This window comes from Bufo bufo, chromosome 2 (genome assembly GCF_905171765.1).
Source record: "Bufo bufo chromosome 2, aBufBuf1.1, whole genome shotgun sequence".
In the NCBI taxonomy this organism is placed as follows: Eukaryota; Metazoa; Chordata; class Amphibia; order Anura; family Bufonidae; genus Bufo; species Bufo bufo.
Genome location: NC_053390.1, coordinates 282,121,853 through 282,145,667, shown reverse-complemented (window position 1 = coordinate 282,145,667; position 23,815 = coordinate 282,121,853). Strand labels below are relative to the sequence as shown.

At 46.6% G+C, this 23,815-nt stretch overlaps 1 protein-coding gene across 1 annotated transcript in view; it reads left to right on the top strand.

Annotated features, from left to right (window-relative positions):
• Positions 1 to 9,997, top strand: part of DAO (D-amino acid oxidase) — a 38,205-nt gene extending 28,208 nt beyond the window's left edge. The window contains 6 exon segments of the mRNA XM_040416603.1: positions 7,044 to 7,126; positions 7,267 to 7,333; positions 7,335 to 7,364; positions 7,366 to 7,386; positions 8,477 to 8,575; positions 9,501 to 9,997. Of these exon segments, the coding sequence (XP_040272537.1) occupies positions 7,044 to 7,126; positions 7,267 to 7,333; positions 7,335 to 7,364; positions 7,366 to 7,386; positions 8,477 to 8,575; positions 9,501 to 9,629 (429 nt within the window). The 3' untranslated portion in view covers positions 9,630 to 9,997.
• Positions 9,998 to 23,815: the final 13,818 nt, after the last annotated feature.

The following is a 23,815-nucleotide window of genomic DNA, read 5'->3' as shown; positions in this document are numbered from 1 at the left end:
TTCTTCCTGCGCGACTCGGCTAGGTCTCTTCCTATTTACATATAGTCAAAGACCTGTCAATGAAGCCAAGCATGGTGGGTAGCACACCCTTTAAAGTGTGCTTTCTCTAAAATGCTGAAGCATTTCAGATTAAAACATAGCTGTGTGTAATGAGGGAGCCTGTTGGTATTTCACATTGCCCACGGTTCCCATTAACCTAATAGCGACCAAGGACTATACATATACAGAGTTTGGTGTTTAATCTGGAGTGCTGTACATGTATGGTGCAGGATTAAAGCTCCTGCTCCTGTAAACCAAAAGAAGCAGTTTGGATCCCTGGATCTCAGTGTACTGTAGGAGAAAACAGAAGTTTATTACTACTTCTGTCTTCTCCTTTCCAGGTGTTCTCATCACACCAGAGCTGCTGGGTCTTAGCAGATAAACTGATTGAACGGTGTGATATACCTTCTTCCACAAAATACTGATTGAGGGCTGCGATATACCTGTTACCCCAAATAAACAGGCTAGTGTGTTTTAACTGTTGTGGCAAAAAAAATAATTGAGGGGTGTGATATACCTGCTTCCACAAAATACTGATTAAGGTGTTCGATATACCTGTTTCCACCAAATATTGATTGAGGGGTGCGATATACCTGTTTCCACAAAATACTGATTAAGGGGTTTGATATACCTGCTTCCACCAAATATTCATTGAGGGCTGCGATCTACCTGCTTCCACAAAATATTGATTAAGGGGTTCAATATACCTGTTTCCACCAAATATTGATTGAGGCCTGCGATATACCTGCTTCCACAAAATAATGATTAAGGGGTTCAGTATACCTGCTTCCACCAAATATTGATTGAGGCCTGCCATATACCTGCTTCCACAAGATAATGATTAAGGGGTTCGATATACCTCTTTACACCAAATATTGATTGAGGCCTGCGATATACCTGCTTCCACAAAATACTGATTGAGGGCTGCGATATACCTGCTTCCACAAAATACTGATTAAGGGGTTCGATTTACCTGTTTGTACCAAATATTGATTGAGGCCTGCGATCTACCTGCTTCCACAAAATGCAGATTTAAGGGGCTCGATATACCTGTTTTCACCAAATATTGAATAAGGGGTTTGATAAACCTGCTTCCACAGAATACTGATTAAGGGGTTCGATATACCTGTTTCAACCAAATATTGATTGAGTCCTGCGATATACCTGCTTCCTCAAAATACAGTTTAAGGGGTTCGATAAACCTGTTTCCACCGAATATTGGTTGAGGCCTGCGATATACCGGCTTCCACAAAATACTGATTAAGGGGTTTGCTATACCTGCTTCCACAAAATACTGATTAAGGGGTTTGCTATACCTGCTTCCACAAAATACTGATTAATTGGTTCGATATACCTGTTTCTACCTAATTATTAATTGAGGCCTTTGATATACCTGCTTCCACAAATACTGCTCTTCTCTAGGGACTTGGGCACAGGGTCATTTTGAAAATGACAGGCAGAGGAAGAGGCAGGCCGTTCCGCAAGGGTGGTAAGGGTCAGGCAGCTGCACCAGGCCGGAGCCTAAGTGGGAAATTGGAAAAGGAGCTTGCGATTACTTCAAAGGGCACACCAGAGTTGGTTGAGTGGCTCACTCAGCCTTCCGCTTCTGCACCCTCCTCATCCTCTGTATCTGCACCCTCCTCTCTCTGCTGTGTGCACCCCCAAATACACCACCACCACCATAACCCCTCCACTCTAGTCAGAGGAATTATTTTCCCATCCATTCCCAGACCTTACGGATGCACAGCCATGCTTGACATCGGATGAGGAAGAGGAGGTAGCAACGGTCGCTAGCCAGCGGTCTGACGACAGTACCCAGATCAGCCAAGGAGGAAGGTCCCCACTGTTGCTGCCTACTCCGAGATCTCAAATGTCAGTAGTAGTGAAGGTGACGATGATAACGTGTCGATGGACGTCACATGGGTGCCCACAAGAGAGGAAGAGGAGGAGAGTTCAGAGGGAGAGACGGAGCAGCAGGAAGAGCTTGCAGGGCACAGGAGGCAAAAAGCAGACTGCAAATGTATCTGGAGTGAGCCATCCACCATGCACGGTCACCTCTGACTCTCCCAGGACGCTGGCACATGACTTCGCAGTGTGGTCTTTTTTTTAACGTGTCAGCTGCTGACAATAGTGTTGCCATCTGCAGCCTGTGCTGTCAACGCATAAGTCGCGGTAAGCCCAACACTGACCTAGGGATGACCGCCTTAAGAAGGCATCTGACCTCCCATCACCGAGCCCAAAGGGAGCAACGCCGTCAGAACCCACAAAGCCACACTCCTGGCGCTCCATGTCCTGCTTCTTCTCCTCTCTCCTCCCATTTGTCCTTCACTCCACCTTCCACCGTGCCATCGTCGCGTTCATCTAGCAGAAGGCAGGCTTGCGTGGTCCAAATGTTGAAGCGTAAAAAGTTGATGACGCCAGATAACCCTCTTGGCCAACGGCTGACCGCCAACTACTGCCATATAAACTGATGGACTCGGGGGCCTTTAGAAAATTTGTGCCCATTGGCACACCGCAATGGAAGGTTCCGGGAAGGAAATATTTCTCCCAGAAGGGCATCCCAGAGCTATATGGCCACGTTCAGCGGCAAGTGAATATATCTCTGGCACACAGTGTCGGTGCCAAGATTAGTGTTGGGCGTGAATATTCGAATAGCGAATATTAATCACGAATATTGGCACTTCAAGAAATTTGCGAATATTTAGAATATAGTGATTATATATTCGTAATTTCGAATATTCTAGATTTTTTTTTCCATCAGTAACCTCCCTTCTTGCTTGTGGGCCAATGAGAAGGCTGCAATGTCTATGTCTGAGCTTAGCAACATCCCTAGCAACAAATAGGAAAGTTGCCTACCCCTTACTATATAAGAACCTTCCCAGCAGCCCTTGTATGCAGTATTTTGCAGATCTGAGAGACAGCAGTGTTATTGCTGTGCTCTCTGCTATCCTGTGTCATTACATTGGATAGTTAGTTAGTTAAGTTAGCATATATATATATATATATATATATATATATAAAAGCTATTACAGATAGTTAGTGGGAGATAGTCGGTGTAGGTTAGATAGTTATATAGTGTAGCTGTCCATACATACAGTACATACATGCTACATACATAATAGTGCTGTGATGTCACACGTTCACAACAATACTAGTGCACCGATCACTAATAAGTAGTCAGACCTGTTAAAACGTGAAGTTGCACATATTGTGCCAAAATATTCGCATCATTTGTGCCGATTTCGCAATTGCGAATATATTGGAGCACTCTATCTGCATATAAAGCTATTGTAATGTTCTGCCGTGCCAACCATTTTCTCCAATCTCGGGAAACTTCTAGCAGCTTGAAAAATGTAGCTATAGTGACCCACGCCTGTATTTTGCGCGTATTACGTGAATATTGCATTGCCGATTTTTCGCGATCAAGAAAATAATCTCTAATTCGCGAATATATGACAAATATACTACCTAATATTTGCGAAATATCGCGAATTCGAATATTTACCCCTGCCGCTCATCACTAGCCAAGGACGTGGCAGGGAAGGTACATAACTTTTACTGCCCACTGGGTGAACCTTCTGACGGCCGTCAAGCATGTAACCCGTGGCTCCCGTGTGGATTTGGTGTTACCGCCAAGGATTGCATGCAGGCCTGCCTCTTCTTCTCCTCGGCTGACTCCTCCTTTTCCACTGCTACCGCCTCTTTTCTCTGCGCCTCCCAAGCTCCCTAGAACCTATTCGACGTCCCAGGTGAGACGTTGCCATGCTGTGCTGCGGCTGTTGTGCCTGGAAGCCAAGAGCCACACTGGTCCTGCACTGCTTTCAGCTCTGCAGTCACAGGCGGATCAGTGGCTAACCCCGCTCAATTTGACAGTTGGTAAAGTGGTGTGCGACAACGGTGCCAGTCTGCTGAGTGCGCTGAAACAGGGCAAAATGACACACGTGCCATGCATGGCACAGTCCTGAACTTAGTCGTGCAGCGATTCATTGCCAATACCCCGGGGTCCAGGACGGTCTTGCGGCAGAAGATCTTACACGGCCATGGCTCGCCTTAGCCTCAGCGGCGACACCCGTCAGACGTCTGATTTGTGACAGCACGATGCGCTGGAACTCTACCTTGTATATGGTTGATAGGCTGCTCCAGCAGCAACGTGCCATTAACGAATACCTGTAAAAACTCTGCAGCAGGACAGGTTCTGGGGAGCTTGGTTTCTTTTCACCCCGCCAGTGGCTGCTCATGCGCGACACATGCAGACTTCTGCGACCATTTGATGAGATCACCAAACTGGTCAGTCGCAGCCAGGGCGCCATCAGTGATATCGTACCTTATGCCTTCTTTCTGGAGCGTGCATTGCATTGTGTCATTGATCAAGTCGTCGAGTAGCAGGAGCAGGAAGATGAGGAAGTTGCAATGCTGAATGAATTCCTAGGGGGGCTACTCCATCTGAGACATGTCAGCAGGAGTCTGAAGAGAAGTCAGAGGAGGATGGTGGCTGGGGGGAGGAGGAGCAAGAAGAGCAGGGTTTGAGGGGGACTTTAAATTTTTCGGGGATCCCTGGTGTTGTCCGTGGCTGGGGGGAAGAGACCGAGGACAACATTCTGCTGGGCAATGAGCAGGAGCCAGGGTGCTCCACAACTTCCAATTTAGTGCAAATGGGGGCCTTCATGCTCCAGTGTTTGAAGAGGGACCCCTATATAAAAAGCATAAAGGGCAAGGACCAGTACTGGGTGAAAACGTACTTAGACCCCTGGTACAAACACAAAATGGCAGACATGTTACCAGCATCACAGAGGGCTGGCAGAATGCAGCATTTCCAGGCCTTGCTGTGAGAGATGCTGCATTCTGCTGTTGCGGGCGCTGGCAGAGGTATTTCCACCCACAGCGAAACAGGTGTGGGTACCAATCCTACCGCGCCTGCAAGAAGAGGGCGGTTTGAAGATGTGTTGGTCAATTCAGATATGAGATCTTCTTGCAGCCAATCCATCGACAGCCGCCCTCCGGATCAAGCCTCAGGTAATGCCGAGGCCGACAGGTGTCCGACTTTCTTGTCTGTCAGGTGAATGCCTAATTTTTGGGGCCTGTACTCCCGTGGCCTAAAATAAAAATTTTCTAGGCTCCAGCAGGGCACATTTTTGAGAGTTTCCCTTTAAGAAGCATAAAAATGGCCCCTGATTAAAATACATATTTTTTGTGGGAATTTTTGCCAATGATCCCCCTCTGGTATGTCACTGTCCATGTTGTGGATCTATTTGTGCACTTCTAGTAAGTATTTGGTGGCTGCAAATATGACCTGAAGGTTTTTCAGGTTCGCCTGCCATTAAAGTCAATGGGGCCCGCCACGAACACGCGGTTCATGAACATTTGATTTGAATCGTCCCGGCCGATGTTCGTCCATCACTATTAGCAGACCCAGATCAGCTCTGCCTATTTACAATATCCCCACTCCTTTTGGATGTACCAGTTACAGTAGAAAAGTGTAAACTAAATGTGACGTTTCATCTCGTATACTGGAGCTTTTCTGAAGATCTGGTATGGAAGCTGAAATGTAACTACTTTCTGAGTACCTATTGAAGTGCGGCACCTTCTTGGACTGTATAGCATCTATAGCATAGTTCTGGCATCAGGAACCGAATCGCTGTCACACTACAATCATTGTTTTCTTTATACATGGTGCTTGTTTCAGTATTTTTATATTTTCTTCGGCATCTCTATCTTCTGTAAAGGGTATATTAGACACCGCAATGCCGCAGACGCTTGTCAGGGGGGAAGCATTTCCTCCCAGCAATCGTCAGATAGCTAGCGGAGGACACTGCTGCTATTACATGCAGCGATGTCCTCAGTGGCATGGGGAGGAGCGATCGCTATGCCATCACTCGTCCCCATGCAGGGTAGCAGTGTGCTGTGTAATAGCGACCTGCCGCCGGCACCATTGTGATTATTTTTTTTAAGCATGCTTGTTCATTGGGAATTTGGAGGCAGTATTAGACTGCCAGGTGATCCCTAACGAGGATTCATAAGAACGCTTGTTAGCGATCATCTGCCAGAAAACCTGGCAGTCTAATACACCCTGACAAATTCCTATTTTCACCCAGGCAGCCCCCCTGATGTGAGCATTTCATGCTCCGAAGCTCTCCTTTGCCCTGCTCTGAATCTCGCAGTGCAAGGGCTTTTTTTGGAGATCCGGTGACGTACCGGGCTCTCCATTGGCAAAGCTAGGCAGAGGCGTATGCCTCCCAGTAAAGCCCCCCCATCAGTTCCGGTGACGTCACCGGCAACACTGCTAGGCGAAGCCTCCGCCTAGCAGTGGAAAAATATAAACAAAAAAGTCCTTGCCCTCGGCAATCCAGCGCAGGGAAAGGGAGAGCATCGGAGCATGAAATGCTTTAATGCTCATGTCAGAGGGGCCGGAGGGGTGAAAATGGGATATGTCCAGGTTCAGCACTGAACCCAGACAACCAAGGGTCCATTTACACGACCGTATTTCTCAGTCCGCATCTGTTCCGCAAATTTGCAGAACGGGTGTGGACCCATTCATTTCAATGGGGCCTCAAAAGATGCGGACAGCACACCACGTTCTGGCCATATCCGTAGTTCCGTTCCGCAGCCCTGCGAAAAAGATAGAGCATGTCCTATTCTTGTTGCAGACAAGAATAGGCATTTCGGTCACAGGGTTGGCCATGTGGAACGCACACAGCCGAGTGTTCGTGTTTTGCGGATCAGTAGACAGAATATCATAGAAGGCAGTTGAAAAAGCTGCAAAAGTCATGTGGAGATGGTTAAACTGACAGAAAACAAAGTGTCTGTAAAGCTGAGATTGCTTCCAATGGTGGATTTTTTTAAATGTTCTATGAAATCATATAACATTGTTAATGTACTAACTATAAAAGCCGGCCCAGTTTCTGGTAATATGATAAAATAAAGAATGGGGTTAAAAAATAGACATTTCTAAACTATTCCAAAATTTACACATTTTAGTTGCTTTTTCACTTTACTGTGTGTCATAGGTGGTTGCTCCCTGGATGAAACATTTTATACTGACCCATGATTTGAGGACTGGAGTATATACCACACCTTATATAATTCCAGGGTGAGTCCTATAGGAAATATGTGATGTATAATATTCCATATAGAATACAGAAATGGAAACCCATAATCTTATGTGTAGGCATCAATGTATAATCCCAGTGGATAAAACCCTTCCACATTTCATGTTATCTGTGCGTGCAGGTCTCAGATGGTGACATTAGGAGGCATTTATCAGTTGGGAAACTGGAGTGAATGAAGAAGTGTCCAGTGATCATAACTGGATTTGGGAAGAATGCTGTAAAACTGGTACCTAGCCTAAAGGTAAGAAAAATAAGCATAACCACTCATTACTACTGTATTTCTTTGGCCTTTATTCCATTTTATCTAGTTCGTCAGAGTAAATGTATCAATAATACATGTAGCAAGATAGTCGCAGGAGGCAACGACCATAAAATGTATGTGGCATGAGGAGACCGCTCTAGCCTGCCGCGGTCAGCACAAAAGAGGACCAGTCCTAGTATGTTTTTGAGTAGACCTATTCTCTTTTGTTCATTTTGGGGATGAGTGCAGCCAGAGGTGCCGAGTAGTACCAGTAGGCCCTCACCTCTTCTCCCCCCACAGACATAACATACGCAGAGTTAATTATCAATGTTAATAGGGATGATGAACACATTTCAGGTCTGTACTTGAAATGTATAAACTAAAATGTTTATAGGAAGGCTAATTCTGACTGTACAGAAAAGAGCTGTCGGCCAAACACTTGTGGAGCCAATGGCCATATGCATGTATTTCTGTATGAGTATGCATTTGTACTGCTATTTTAGTGAGATAAGCAGCTGCCAGATATTCGTAGCATTGCCTAAAAAGCACATTCCAGCAGTATCAACCATTAAAAATATTCCTTTCTTGTGAAAATCAGTTGTGAACATTCCCAGGAAAATAAGACTTTTATTCTTTATGCAAATTACTGCTTCAGTGCACTGAATCGCTCATTTGCATAAACAATACAAGTCTTTTTCTTCTCAGAATTTCCACAACCGATTTTCACAAGACAGCTATCCTTTCAATGAGCAGGATCAGCCCTACCATGCAGTATGCCTGGTTTGATCGGATTGATCCTGCTGACAGATGCTGTTTAACTTTGGACCACACTGGAAAGCTGAGGAGCTGGGGTGCAATAAAGGGTTAGGCGCTGGCGCTGCCCCTCAGTGGACTGAAGCCCTAATTTGCATAAACAATAAAATATATATTTTTGTTCTCATGAATGTCGCAATCTGATTTTTCACAAGACAGGTGGTATCATTTTAATAAGCAGGATCAATCCTACCAGGCAGTATGTCTGATCTAATAGGGTTGATCATACTGAAGTATGTGATTTGATAACTAATAATTGGTCTACTTGCTGTTGTAGAATGCGAAGATTGTGCATGACTGGGCAGGACTGAGACCAGCACGGAGCAAAGTAAGGTTGGAGAGAGAGCCTTTGGTGTGTGGATCTCTGAAGAGTGATGTAAGTGCACCCGGCAGAAGCACCAACACTTTATGCCCCTCACCCAGAGCTTCTGCTAAAAAACATGGCCCCTTGCCCTATTCAAGTGGACTTGGTTTTGGCTAGTGTAACTGGGAGAGACAGGTTGAGTGACAGTATTACTTGCTAGATCATTGTGCATGTCACACCGATGGCTTTGCCACAATATCATCCTATGCCACAAAGAATGCCTCTAAGGCCTCATGCACACTACCGTTCCGTTTTTTGCGGTCCCGCAAAAACACGGAAGCCGCCCGTGTGCCCTTCTGCAATTTGCGGAACGGAACAGGCGGCCCATTGTAGAAATGCTATTCTTGTCCGTGAAACGGACAAGAATAGGACTTGTTATATTTTTTTTTTGCGGGGCTACGGAACGGAGCAACGGATGCGGACAACACACAGAGTGCAGTCCGCATCTTTTGCGGCCCCATTGAAGTGAATGGGTCCGCACCCGAGCCCGCAAAAACTGCGGCTCGGATGCGTACCCGAAAAAACGGTTGTGTGCATGATGCCTGAGGCTAGTATACTGTATATGTGGTAGTGTCTGCTATCCAGGAAGACAAGCAAGGGCGTGGTTCATGGTCTAGGGTGGAAAGGATACAAACACCAAGGGGAAGATTTATCAAGACCGACGATTTCTGCGCTGGCCTTGAGATGCTAGAGGATGTGCCTAATTTAACACGAGGAGCAGGCCTTGTCATAAATTAGGTGCATCCTCCAGCAGTCCTGTGCACCTAGACAGAAATCTACAGCAGCTTCTGAGCTGTCCTGGGGAACTCCCATAAGGACCTCTTTTGTGTGGTGCTATAGAGTAAGGTTTTTTAGTATATTAGCTTATCTCTTTTTTTTTTTTTTTTGCTTGTTCACTAGAACAGTCCATTTACTATCTGTATATTCTTCTCTTTAGATCATACACAACTATGGCCACGGTGGCTTCGGCCTCACTATCCATTGGGGGTGTGCTATGGAAGCAGCCAAACTTTTTGGGCAAATCGTTAAAGAAAAGCAAAAAAGAACACCTAAATCCTCTCTGTGATCATGATCAGTGTGACCAGTTCCGCAATGCCTCATGCGATCTGTGATAACACCAATGAGCTGTATTAATTGCTGGCCGAAAATTGTCACTTTGTCATTCAGGTAGCACTCCAGATACAGAAACATCTACTTCTGACTGGGGGAAAGTATTTGATGGCATGTGTCTCCCCTCATTCATAGATGAAAATGAAAAACATTTGAAAGACCCACTAGTGATCTCACATAATTAGAAATATCCAGCTAAAGAATATTTGCATCCAGCATGTCATCGTGTTCACTGTAACATCCTGTATTTGATTATACTGGAAGATCTGATTTCTTTCCTCTTTATATTACGATCCTTGGGCAAAACCCATTCTGTTGACTTGGACACTTCAATGACAACTCTTAACTAACAAGTAGGGATGAGCGAAATTCTGTTTTCAAGTTTCGGCGTACAAGGTTCGGGTTATCTAAGGATTCCGTTATGGATTCCACTACCACGGACCATAACTTTGAATCCAGCCAGCAAAGGAAGCAATATGGACAATCACAATACATTAGTAAGTGCCTTGTATTAACCCTTCTCTACATAATAAATGCTATTTGCTGAAATGAGAAAACCCCTTTAAGTCATATAATTCATTTTATGTCTTAACACAAGTAAAGCAACTAATCATCCAGCTATATTCATCCCGGGACATTCCTTGAGGCAGCGCCAGAACAAGATCCGATCCGTCTCTTTTTCCTTCTGTGCATGTTTTTGAAATGAAGTGAGCAAACTCCAAAGAGACTTGCACAGTTTGTCCTAAAATTCCTGTCTGCCTGCCGGGTAATCAGTTTTTACACATCTTATACTTTACATAAGGGCATATGAGTGAATGAAGTTTTCTGTATTCCCTCGACCCCTTTCACATCCTTCAGAAGCCTGTGATAGATTACACAGACACTTATCACAGAGTCTCTATTACTGTATTGGCTGAGCTGTTCTGTGATTCCACGCAGCTAATGATGTTGGTCTCTGCATAGACATGTACTGGGATGGAGGAACCAAGGCTCAAGCCAAAGAGGGAGATAGTCTGCATCCTTCAGTACAAATATTGTGGTGGTTAACCCTTTAACTGTCTTCTAACCAGAGACATAACCTCTTCACTACCCTAGATCATTATCCTTTCCCCTAGCCTAGACCACCAGAGATGTTACCATGAGCTCCTTCACAACCTGAGACCACCTGTAATAGTAGCATTACCCTCTTCTCCACTGAAGGCTCTAGATTTTAAACATTAAGGCCCTTCATTAATTAAAACCACCCAGAATATTAGCATAAACCCCTTTAGCACACTAGGACACCAGGAATCATGGGTATTAACACTTATAAAACATTAAACCCTGGACCAAATAACAATCTCACCCAAATCATTGTTATTTGTGGTGAGACACTGACTGACATGGGACACTTCCCATGCTACAGAGAGGATAAGAATTACCCACTATCCTGATTGATGATACGAGGCTAAAACCACCTTGATCTCCATTGCCCTTGAATACATGTGTGAAGTCCCCTGATGATGTCTGGAAAGAAAGACAGAAACATGGCATGTAGGGCATTGTAATTAGGGCTTTATAGAACACTAGACCCATACTGAGGGAAAGGTTCGGTGTGGGGTCGCTCCTGTCGGGGCGGGTGCTCCATGTGTGGTAGGCAGGCTACAAGAACAGCCCCTGACCCCTAGAAAGCAGGAAAGCCATAATAGGGTGTATTAGGAGTGGATACAGTGGCAATCACGACACAAGCACCCTGGTCACACCGGTTACAGGCACTACTAACTGCCAGGACCTTCCTCCACGGATGTGGATCCTGCTCAGACGAGGTGAGATCCACCCTTTTTCATTCATCCAAGAATATATGATGTGATATAGTGGAGGTAATTTGTTGTTACTGTCGTCTCTCACCCAGTGCGAAATATTATTTTAAATGACCTAGTAAAGGTTACGTCTTTAATGAATCCCAGCTTACAAAATTTATCTATTAAACCCTGGACCACCATATCAGTTGTCATTACCTTCTAACACTCTAGACCCCTAGGTATATCAAATATTAACCCCAATAGGATATCGCCAGGATTTCATTCAACCTGAATACGAATTAGTTGGGGGTGGGGCAACTCATTTCTGTCTTTTGGCTAGTTGCAATTAGTTCTGTATAAAGGTTATACAGTACACATTATATAAATGTTGGCCAAACCCGTTGACCATCTGATGTGTATGGGGGTGTTGGGGAAAGCAGGATCGAGCATACTGGATTTCAACATGCCTGATCATTTGTTCTCATGAGACATAAGTCAATGCCAGAGGTGTCTCTCGGCGGCTTATTCTCCTCTCCATATTGAGGACACATGCATGCTCATCCGAGTAGCTGTCGGCTAACATCTATCTAAGGCGTATGGCCACCTTTAGTGTCCCTGTTGTTGCTTTAAAGTGTATACGTAAAATCTACATGCTTTACATGTTTCAATACAGCAATTCCTTGAAGCTTCTTTCTACAGAGAAACTGAAATAATTTGAAATACTGTGCAGTAAAAGTATTTTTACCCTCTGCTAAAGTAACTGTAGTTGTAAGGCTCATATGTGTTCCTCTCCCAAAAAACTGATTTTTTTTCACTTGAATAGTAAATAATAGTCAATTGTGTCACACTGCAACATGTGACATACTGCAACGAGACGGTTGCACAAAAATCCAACTGTCATGGGGCGACACCATTGACTATCATAATAAAAAATGTTGTGTGACTTTAAGAAGTCGTGCCACAAATGTCACCGTGTAGCCCTAGCCTAATTGGTTAGTGTTCACTCCATGTGCTATCCGCTTGACAGCTGTCACGCTCGTGTGTGGGAGGAAAACACCACACTGAGCATAGGAGGGAAAGGGGATACAGGAATAAGGCCTGGAAACTAGGGAAGGAAGATAGACCCTAACTCCAGTCCTGACAGACTACCAGTATGAACAGGCCCCAATGGTAGGCCAGTTCATACACTGGATACCTAGAATCCTATCTCAGCCTATAGGACCCTGGAACTAATGTCAGGACAAGTCTACCTGTTCCTCCAAAGGGAAAGACGAACGGGAGTCTCCCTCAGGCCTAATGACAAACAGCAGGGAAAGGCAACACACACACTGTATATATAAACAAAATACAAAAGGGAAGGGAAACACTTATCTTCAATGAAGCTTTGGTAGCACCAGGAACTCAGCCGAGAACCAAACACAAGCTAACCACAAGTCCAACAGTAGCTATAAACCGCACAGCATAGTGGGAGAAACAACAATAAATAGAGAAGGTTAAATGACCACAATAGCAACACACTGGGGAAAGAAGGTGTGACAAGCACCAGAAACAACACAGACGTCATTTGATCAAAAGGAAAACATGTCAGATCAAACAACGTGTTGCCAGTCTCACAGATTTCTTGCCACCTATCACGGAAACGTCCTGTATGTCCGGTACTTCCGTGACAACAGCAGACGGATGTGAACACCACGTGAAAACTTTCAGGTTAATTAGGGAATATAAATGTGATAAAGTGGCTTATTGAATTGATTGTTGCAGAGTTAATAAAGATTAGCTGGCCACTTTATCTGGTAATGGGATCCTGTATCATCAGCTTAATGTCAATAGAACATTTAAATGTCCAAAACGGCAGTAACATTTTTGACGATTGAATGTATATAAATAAATATATATATATATATATACACACACACACATATAATAGTAATGAAAGCGGGCACAGCGATCAGAAGAGTTATGGTGTTCCAGCGGCTGTGGAAGAGATCCAACATCCAATAAAAATAAATAATTCCACAGCACTCCCACAGATGTGATTTCAAAGGTAGTGTTCTTTAATCACCAAGATTATTATTATTTTTGTTACATTTTTCTTTAATAATAATATATATATATATATATATAATATATATATATATATTTATTTATACAGCAACAAAGTCCAGGGAAGCAAAATCCGTAGTCAAACTAAGGAGTGCCAGCAGTTTAGATGTAATCCACCATCAAGCATAAATATAAGAAAAAGGCCGCAACACTTCCGACTGGTGAAAAAATATGTAGTCCTTTATTCACCCATGCAACATTTTAATCCACTTACTGGGACTGTTCTCAAGCTTGAGAACGGTCCCAGTAAGTGAACTGAAATGTCGCATGGGTGAATAAAGGACTACACATTTTTTCACCAGTCCAGAAGTGCCGCAGTTTTTTTCTTTATATATTATATACACTGTGTATATATATATATACATACAGTACAGACCAAAAGTTTGGACACACCCTTCTCATTCAAAGAGTTTTCTTTATTTTCATGACTATGAAGGCATTAAAACTATGAATTAACACATGTGGAATTATATACATAACAAACAAGTGTGAAACAACTGAAAATATGTCATATTCTAGATTCTTCAAAGTAGCCACCTTTTGCTTTGATTACTGCTTTGCACACTCTTGGCATTCTCTTGATGAGCTTCAAGAGGTAGTCCCCTGAAATGGTCTTCCAACAGTCTTGAAGGAGTTCCCAGAGATGCTAGCACTTGTTGGGCCTTTTGCCTTCACTCTGCGGTCCAGCTCACCCCAAACCATCTCGATTGGGTTCAGGTCCGTGACTGTGGAGGCCAGGTCATCTGGCGCAAGCACCCCATCACTCTCCTTCATTGTCAAATAGCCCTTACTTTAAAAAAATTCCCAATTTTTGGCTGACTGACTGACCTTCATTTCTTAAGTAGTGATGGCCACTTGTTTTCTTTACTTAGCTGCTTTTTTCTTGCCATAATACCAATTCTAACAGTCTATTCAGTAGGACTATCAGCTGTGTATCCACCTGACTTCTCCTCAATGCACTGATGGTCCCAACCCCATTTATAAGGCAAGAAATCCCACTTATTAAACCTGACAGGGCACACCTGTGAAGTGAAAACCATTTCAGAGGGACTACCTCTTGAAGCTCATCAAGAGAATGCCAAGAGTGTGCAAAGCAGTAATCAAAGCAAAAGGTGGCTACTTTGAAGAACCTAGAATATGACATATTTTCAGTTGTTTCACACTTGTTTGTTATGTATATAATTCCACATGTGTTAATTCATAGTTTTTATGCCTTTAGTGTGAATCTACAATTATCATAGTCATGAAAATTAAGAAAACTATTTGAATGAGAAGGTGTGTCCAAACTTTTGGTCTGTACTGTATATATAGTTTATTTTTAATATGAGGCAATGTGTTTGTATTTGTGGCTATATGATGGGAAGAGGGGGGCAACCACTGTTTTTACACAGTGGCCCTTAGTTGTAAAACTGAAAAACAAAAAAAAGGACAAAATCAAACTGATATTATCACATCTGGTAAGGCAAATAACAGACATGCAGCGCAGAGGTAAAGGGAGACCAGGTGCCCTAAACACAAGGGAGAGGAGGAGTGGTGACCCCTAACTCACCTAGCACTGGCACCTGGCTACCCTGATGTCCCTAGACGGTTGCTCACCCGTATGCCAATCACGTCATGATGCCTCGTCCCTGGCTTACCCTGGAAGAAGCCCTAGGTAGTGTGTAGGGCATAGGGTGTCCTCACCACTAACACCTAGGCAACAACAGGGAGTGGACAAACAACACAAACACCACATATAATCCCCGAAGGGAGACGACAAACAGTAGGAAACAAACTGGAGAAAACCGGAGATCAACTGCAGTGGTTCCAGCAGCTCCACAGCAACACCACCTGAGGTCAGAATAGATAACCTGAAAGGATTCTGGCTGGGGGTGAGCTTCATCTTGATTGAAGTCTTCTCCCGGCCAGGCCGCACGCTGGACTGAATGCGCACGCCGCACATGCGCCATAGTGACTTATTCCTGGCCGGTATAGTACAGAGCCAGCGTGCGCGTTCGCGGCTCTGTACTATTCTGGCCAGGAAGAAGTCACCATAGCGCATGCGCAGCGGCGTGCGCATTCAGCACAGCGAGCAGCCCGGCCGAGAGAGAAGAAAGAGTCTCTGCACAAGTGCGGCCACCTGGATTCCAGAGAAGAGCGGTGACCGTAACCAGGGGAGACAAATTACAACAATGAGGTAAGTAGGGAGAATGAATTTTCTCCTAAACGGTGGGAATTGGTTAATCAAATATATTTACAAAAATGATCACTGTCAAATCATTAACAGATTTAACAGTGATCATTATGATGGGAATACCCTTTTAATATTTCTAGTCGACAACCACCACACTTGACAGCGATTGTTTATAGCAAACTCTGCTAAAAGTAAGTAAGATGACCATTCCTCCTGATTTTCAGACACAAAACGCCTAAGGTAAGTCTCTAGGTTTTGGTTGGTGCGTTCAGTCTGGGCCGTTCGACTGCGGATGGAAGGCTGAGGAAAAAAAACAAATGTACCCCAGGCGGAGAACAAAAAGCTTTCCAGAATTTAGAAATAAAACTGGGTTCCTCGATCCGAAACATCGGAAAGGGACCTCCCCGTGAAGCTTCACAATTTCACTATACAAAAAACCTGAGCCAGGGTGTAAGCATTTAGCAACGCGGGTAAAGCAAAGAAACCACACCATTTTACTGAACCTGTCTACAACTACCAGGATAACAGTTTTACCCGTCAGATACAGGTAGGTCAGTGATAAAGTCCATCGACAGGTGTGTCCTGGCCTGTTGGGAATGACCAGTGGCAACAGGGGACCCCACCAGACGAGTATGAGAGACTGTAGCGCGTGCACAGGTAGTACTGGTGGACACAAAATCAACTACATTATGATGCAACCTTGGCCCACCAAAAATTACGAGACAATAGCTCTGAGGTTGCCCAACTACCCGGTTGCCCCGTGAGGCAGAGTTATGATGTTCTCTTAATATTTCAAGGCACAAGTTCAAAGGCACAAAACAACTTCCTGGGGGGCAGGAGACCGGGGCATCCCCGAGCCTCCAACCACCCCCCCCCTCCCAGGTCTGAGTGTAATGCAGAGACCACCACCCCCTTTTGTAAAATCGGCCCCGATCAAACACATCACCCCCTCCAGGAAAACTTTGGAATAACGCATCAGCTTTGGTATTTTTTGCCCCCGGACGATAGGTGATAAAATTAAACCTGGTAAAAAACAAAGACCACCTAGCTTGTCTAGGGGTAATACGTTTGCAGACTCAAGGTATAACAGGTTTTTCTGATCTGTAATCACCATGACGGGATGAGCTGCCCCCTCCAAAAAGTGATGCCATTCTCCAAAAGCTAATTTAATAAAAGTTCCCTGTTGCCTATATCATAATTTTTATTAGCTGCCGACAAAAGAATGCACAAGGACGCCATTTACTTGAGACGGACCCTGAGACAGTACAGCCCCCCACCTCTGATGCATCAACCCCCACAATAAAGGGTTGAGAAACATCCGGCTGGACCAGTATGGTTTCCCGAGGTGAACCTCTCTTCAGAGAAGAAAAAGCCTGTTTAGCAGTGTCAGACTATTTCGAAAAATCAGTCCCCTTTTTAGTCATGTCAGTAAGGGGTTTTGACAATCACTGAATAGTTCTGAATACATTTTCTATAGAAATTGGCAAAACCCAAAAAACGCTGCAGCCCTTTCAGGTTCTCCGGAAGATCCCATTCTAGAATTGCACGGACCTTCTCTGGATCCCATACGGAACCCCAAAGCCAATAGCAGATACCCCAGGAATTGTACGGCGAATACACATTTCTTAATTTACGCATATAACTTATTCGTCCGTAAAATCTGCAACACTTCGCTGACATGTACCTTGTGCGTCTCCAGTTCGGGTGAATAAATCAAAATATCGTCAAGCTAATTACAACAAATCTGCCGATAAGATGACAAAAAATATCGATGGACAAAGTGCTGAAAGACAGCAGGAGCATTAGGGCTCTTTCACACCTGCGTTCTTGTCTTCCGGCATAGAGTTCCGTCGTCGGGGCTCTATGCCGGAAGAATCCTGATCAGGATTATCCTAATGCATTCTGAATGGAGAGAAATCCGTTCTGGATGCATCAGGAGGTCTTCAGTTCCGGAACGGAACGTTTTTTTGGCCGGAGAAAATAACCGCAGCATGCTGCGCTTTTTGCTCCGGCCAAAAAATCCGGAACACTTGCCGCAAGGCCGATCCGGAATTAATGCCCATTGAAAGGCATTGATCCGGATCCGGGCCTTAAGCTAAACGTCGTTTCGGCGCATTGCCGGAGCCGACATTTAGCTTTTTCTGAATGGTTACCATGGCTGCCGGGACGCAAAAGTCCTGGCAGCCATGGTAAAGTGGTAGCGGGGAGCGGGGGAGCAGTGTACTTACCGTCCGTGCGGCTCCCCGGGCGCTCCAGAATGACGTCAGGGCGCCCCAAAGCGCATGGATCAGTGATCGCATTGACATGTCATCCATGCGCATGGGGCGCTCTGACGTCATTCTGGAGCTCCCCGGGAGCCGCACGGACTGTAAGTATACCGCTCCCCGCTCCTACTATGGCAACCAGGACTTTAATAGCGTCCTGGGTGCCATAGTAACAACTGAAAGCATTTTGAAGACGGTTCCGTCTTCAAATGCTTTCAGTACACTTGCGTTTTTACGGATCCGAAGTGTAATTCCGGCAAGTGGAGTGCACGCCGGATCCGGACAACGCAAGTGGTGAAAGAGGCCTTAGGGCTCTTTCACACCTGCGTTATTGTTCTTCCGGCATAGAGTTCCGTCGTCGGGGGCTCTATGCCGAAGTAATCCTGATCAGGATTATCCTAATGCATTCTGAATGGAGAGTAATCCGTTCAGGATGCATCAGGATGTCTTCAGTTTCCGGTACGGAACGTTTGTTGGCCGGAGAAAATACTGCAGCATGCTGCGCTTTTTGCTCCGGCCAAAAATCCGGAACACTTGCCACAAGGCCGGATCCGAAATTAATGCCCATTGGAAGGCATTGATCCGGATCCGGCCTTAAGCTAAACGACGTTTCGGCGCATTGCCGGAGCCGACATTTCGCTTTTTCAGAGTGGTTACCATGGCTGCCGGAGCGCTAAAGTCCTGACAGCCATGGTAAGTGTAGCGGGGAGCGGGGGAGCAGTGTACTTACAGTCCGTGCGGCTCCCCGGGCGCTCCAGAGTGACGTCAGGGCGCCCCAAGCGCATGGATCACGTCATCCATGCGCATGGGGCGCTCTGACGTCATTCTGGAGCGCCCCGGGAGCCGCACGGACTGTAAGTATACCGCTCCCCCGCTCCCCGCTCCCTACTATGGCAACCAGGACTTTAATAGCGTCCTGGGTGCCATAGTAACACTGAAAGCATTTGGAAGACGGTTCCGTCTTCAAATGCTTTCAGTACACTTGCGTTTTTCCGGATCCGGCAGGCACCTCCGGCAACGGAAGTGCATGCCGGATCCCAACAACGCAAGTGTGAAAGAGGCCTTAGGCTACTTTCACACTAGCGTTTTTTCCTTTTTCCGGGCACCGAGTCCGTCCTAGGGGCTAAGGGCTCTTTCACACCTGCGTTATGTCTTCCGGCATAGAGTTCCGTCGTCGGGGCTCTATGCCGGAAGAATCCTGATCAGGATTATCCTAATCATTCTGAATGGAGAGTAATCCGTTCAGGATGCATCAGGATGTCTTCAGTTCCGGTACGGAACGTTTGTTGGCCGGAGGAAAATACCGCAGCATGCTGCGCTTTTTGCTCCGGCCAAAATCCGGAAAACTTGCCGCAACAGGCCGGATCCAGGATTAATGCCCATTGGAAGGCATTTGATCCGGACCGGCCGTAAGCTAAACGTCGTTTCGGCGCATTGCCGGAGCCGACATTTAGCTTTCAGAGTGGTTACCATGGCTGCCGGACGCTAAAGTCCTGACAGCCATTGGTAAGTGTAGCGGGGAGCGGGGGAGCAGTGTACTTACCGTCCGTGCGGCTCCCCGGGCGCTCCAGAGTGACGTCAGGGCGCCCCAAGCGCATGGATCACGTGATCGCATGGATCACGTCATCCATGCGCATGGGGCGCTCTGACGTCATTCTGGAGCGCCCCGGGAGCCGCACGGACTGTAAGTATACCGCTCCCCGCTCCCCGCTCCTACTATGGCAACCAGGACTTTAATAGCGTCCTGGGGGTGCCATAGTAACACTGAAAGCATTTGGAAGACGGTTCCGTCTTCAAATGCTTTCAGTAACACTTGCGTTTTTCCGGATCCGGAGTGTAATTCCGGCAAGTGGAGTACACGCGGATCCGGACAACGCAAGTGTGAAAGAGGCCTAAAATCCAGAAAAGAACTGATCAGTTTTATCCTAATGCATTCTGAATGGAGAGAAATCCGTTCAGGATGCATCAGGATGTCTTCAGTTCAGTCTTTTTGACTGATCAGGCTTTTCAGAAAATCGTAGCATGTTGTATTTTACCTCCGGACAAAAATCCGGAACACTTTGACTGAACGCCGGATCCGGCCCTTTTTCCCATTGACTTGCATTAATCCCGGATCCGGCTCCGTGTGTTCCGTCAAAACGGATCCGGCTTTTGCATGTTTAAACCCGAAAAATTTTTAAAAAAAGTTAAAGTCCATAAATGGCGGATCCGTTTTTTCCAAGCATTTTTCATTGTGATCAAAATCCTGATCAGGTTTCAAATGTAATCAGTTTTCACACGTTTTTCCGGATCCGGCGGCAGTTCCGTTGACGGAATTGAACGCCGGATTCAAACAACGCTAGTGTGAAAGTAGCCTTAGTCAGGCCAAAAGGCATCACCAGGTTTTCATAATGCCCCTCAGTAGTGTTAAACGCAGTCTTCCACTCATCCCCCTCTTTAATGCGAATCAGATTGTAGGCTCCCCTCAAATCCATCTTGGAAAACCATTTCGCACCAGCAATCTGATTAACAGGTCGGCATTGAGAGGGAGAGGATAGGGGTCTCGGATAGTTATCCGATTTAAGCTCACAAAAATCTAGGCAAGGACTGCATCCACAGGTGAAGAAGAGGGTCTGATATGTCCTTTAGCCAGATTTCTCCGAAATATAATCCTTCATGGCTTGTCTTTCGGGCCAGAAAGATTTTATAACCTGGTCTTAGGTAACTTTTGCTCCAGGGAGCAGGTTAACCGGGGCAATAAACGGACGATGGGGGGTAACTCTTGACAACCCTTCTCAGAGAAAACATCTTCAAAATCGTTCACAAATGTTGGTAAGGGTTGAAATGCCAGGTGGCTGAGAAACTGCTACTTAAGCAATTGTCCCTACAGTGCTCACTCCACTCTAATATCTCCCTGGCCTGCTAACCAGGGGAGGGCTGGCAGCCTTAGTCCTGGGGGTCAAATCCAGTCAAGTGGCCCATTTTTTTAGCCCCGCCCATTATTAAAAGCCCCTCCTACATTTAATAGGCCACTCCCAACACAGACTGTACAGCTGACATTCTATAGTTTGAGGCCTGTCTACACATCATACGGAGAGGGGAGGGTCTGTCCTGGCTGCACTGCCTGCTTATATAACAAGCTACATCCAGGAGCTCCTCCACTCTCCTCCCTCCCCTGATCCTGCTCAAGGCTTGTGGTTCCCCCCCACCATCTGCCACCCGCCCGTGGCCTTCTGCGCCCATTTCGTCGTCCTCACCCAGCTCTGAATCCTCCTTCTGCAAATGGCAGGGGGAGGAGCCAGAGCATCTCCTCTCCTACATAGCACCACATACCTCTTACATCCAGTGATGTCACCTTTGATGTAGACGTTCTCTTTCCTCATCTTCTCCATTCAGACCAGACCGCCATGATGATTTTTCTGCCATCTCCCGTCTCTGCAGAGATTGAGAAACAGACATTAGGTTTCCTGCCACCCCCAATACTATACTGCAGAAACAGTCCCCTGGAAATACTACTACCACACAGATAGTGCCCCCAATACTGTGCCCGCTGTGCCCCAATACTATACTGCAGAAACAGTCCCCCTGGGAATACTACTACCACACAGATAGTGCCCCCTTAAACAATTATTGGCACACAGTGCTCTAAAAATAACTGCGCTCAGACACTAATAGTATAAACGATAATGTCCCCCAAAAATAATTGTGCTAAGCTGATACTAAGCCAGGGTGCCCCCAAAGTAACAGTGCCCCCCAAAATCCCACCAATAGAAATAATTCTCTGCCAGAGCACACTTAGTAGTAATAATGCCCCTATAGTGCCCTAGTAATCATGTTCCTCATAGCCCCCCAGTAGTAGTAAAGCTCCCCATAATACCCCCTAGTATACTAATTTTCCCTATAATATGACAGTACATGAAATACCCCCGCTTAGTGCCCGCAGTTGAGCTAATGTTCCCATAATGTTATGCCAGTATAAAATACCCCTATATAGTGCCCCAGTAAATGCACTCATACTGCTCCTCTCCCCCTTCCCCATAGTGTCCCCCATAATATGCCAGTAAAAAAATGCCCCTTAGCACCCCCAGCAAGATGCCCTATAGTGCTCCTCTCCCCCACAATGTGCCAGTAAAAAAATTCCCCAATAGTGCTCCACTCCCCCATAGTGCCCCCAAATAATGCCCCATAGTGCTGCTCTCCCCCTATAGTGCCTGCCATAATGTGCCAGTAAAAAATGCCCCCTTAGTGCTACCAAATGCCAAAGTGGCCCCACATAATGTTCCAATACAATAGGCCCCTTGAGAGCCCCCACTTCCCCATAGTGCCCCAAATAATGCCCCTATAGTAACACCAGATGCCCCATAATTGCTACTCTCCCCTATAGTGCCCCCAGAATGTGCCAATAATAAAAAAAAAAAGCCCTTTAGAGCACCCAGATACCCCCATCATAGTGCTCCTCTCCCCATGGTGCCCCCCCATAATGTACCAGCAAGAAATTCCCCCATAGTGCCAGCTCCCTCCAATAGTGCCAGCTCCCCCCCCATAGTGCCATCCCCCTTATAGTGCCAGCCCCCTTATAGTGCCAGCTCAACCCATAGTGCCAGCCCCCCCAATAGTGCAAGCCCCCCCCCATAGTGTCAGCTCCCCCTATAGTACCAGCCCCTTTATAGTGCCAGCCCCCCCATAGTGTCAGCCCCCATAGTGTCAGACCCCATAGTGCCAGCCCCCCCATAGTGCCAGCTCCCCCTATAGTGCCAGCCCCCATAGTGCCAGCTCCCCCATAGTTCCAGCTCCCCCATAGTTCCAGCCCCCCCTATAGTGCCAGCTCCCCCTATAGTGCCCCCCATAGTGCTAGCTCCCCCAAAGTGCCAGATCCCCCCCATAGTGCCAAATCCCCCCATAGTGCCAGCCCCCCCTATAGTGCAAGCCCCCCCCCCTAGTGCCAGATCCCCCCATAGTGCCAGATCCCCCCCATAGTGCCAGATCCCCCCCCCATAGTGCCAGATCCCCCTATAGTGCCAGCTCCCCCTATAGTGCCCCCCATAGTGCTAGCTCCCCCCCATAGTGCCAAATCCCCCCATAGTGCCAGATCCCCCCCATAGTGCCAGCCCCCCCTATAGTGCAAGCCCCCCCCATAGTGCCAGATCCCCCCCATAGTGCCAGATCCCCCCTATAGTGCCAGATCCCCCCACATAGTGCCAGATCCCCCCATAGTGCCAGCCCCCCCTATAGTGCCAGATCCCCCCCATAGTGCCAGATCCCCCCCCATAGTGCCAGATCCCCCCCCATAGTGCCAGATCCACCCCCCCCCCCCCATAGTGCCAGCCCCCCGCAAAGAAGAAAAAAAACCAAACACTAATACTTACCTCCATCAGCAGCGATGCAGGCGTCTTCTGGCCTGTGTCCCTGCTGTGTGCTGCCGGGCTCAGGCGTCACGATGATCATGGCGCTGAGCCGGCCTCTGATAGGCTGCAGGCATTAGTGCCTGCGGCCTATCAGAAGAACAGGGAGGGACACGCCTCTCCCTCCCCTGCCCCACAGCACACAGCACGGCCGCAATGACATCCAGGGCCGCGCCGCCTGTGGTGATCGGCGGTGCGGCCCTGAAGAATAAAAAAAAATATATATAAATTTTTTAAGACGGGCGGCCCAGCGGCCGTTTATTTAGCGCGGCCTGGGGGGCAATTGCCTCCCTGCCCCCCGGCCCAGCCCGCCCCTGCTGCTGCTAATCAACAACAGGATTGTGCGTCACCAACCAGGGAATACCATAGGAGTAGGAAGCCCTTCCAGGACATAGCAAGAAATAACCTCATTATGGAGGGCTTCCACCGTGGCACCTGAA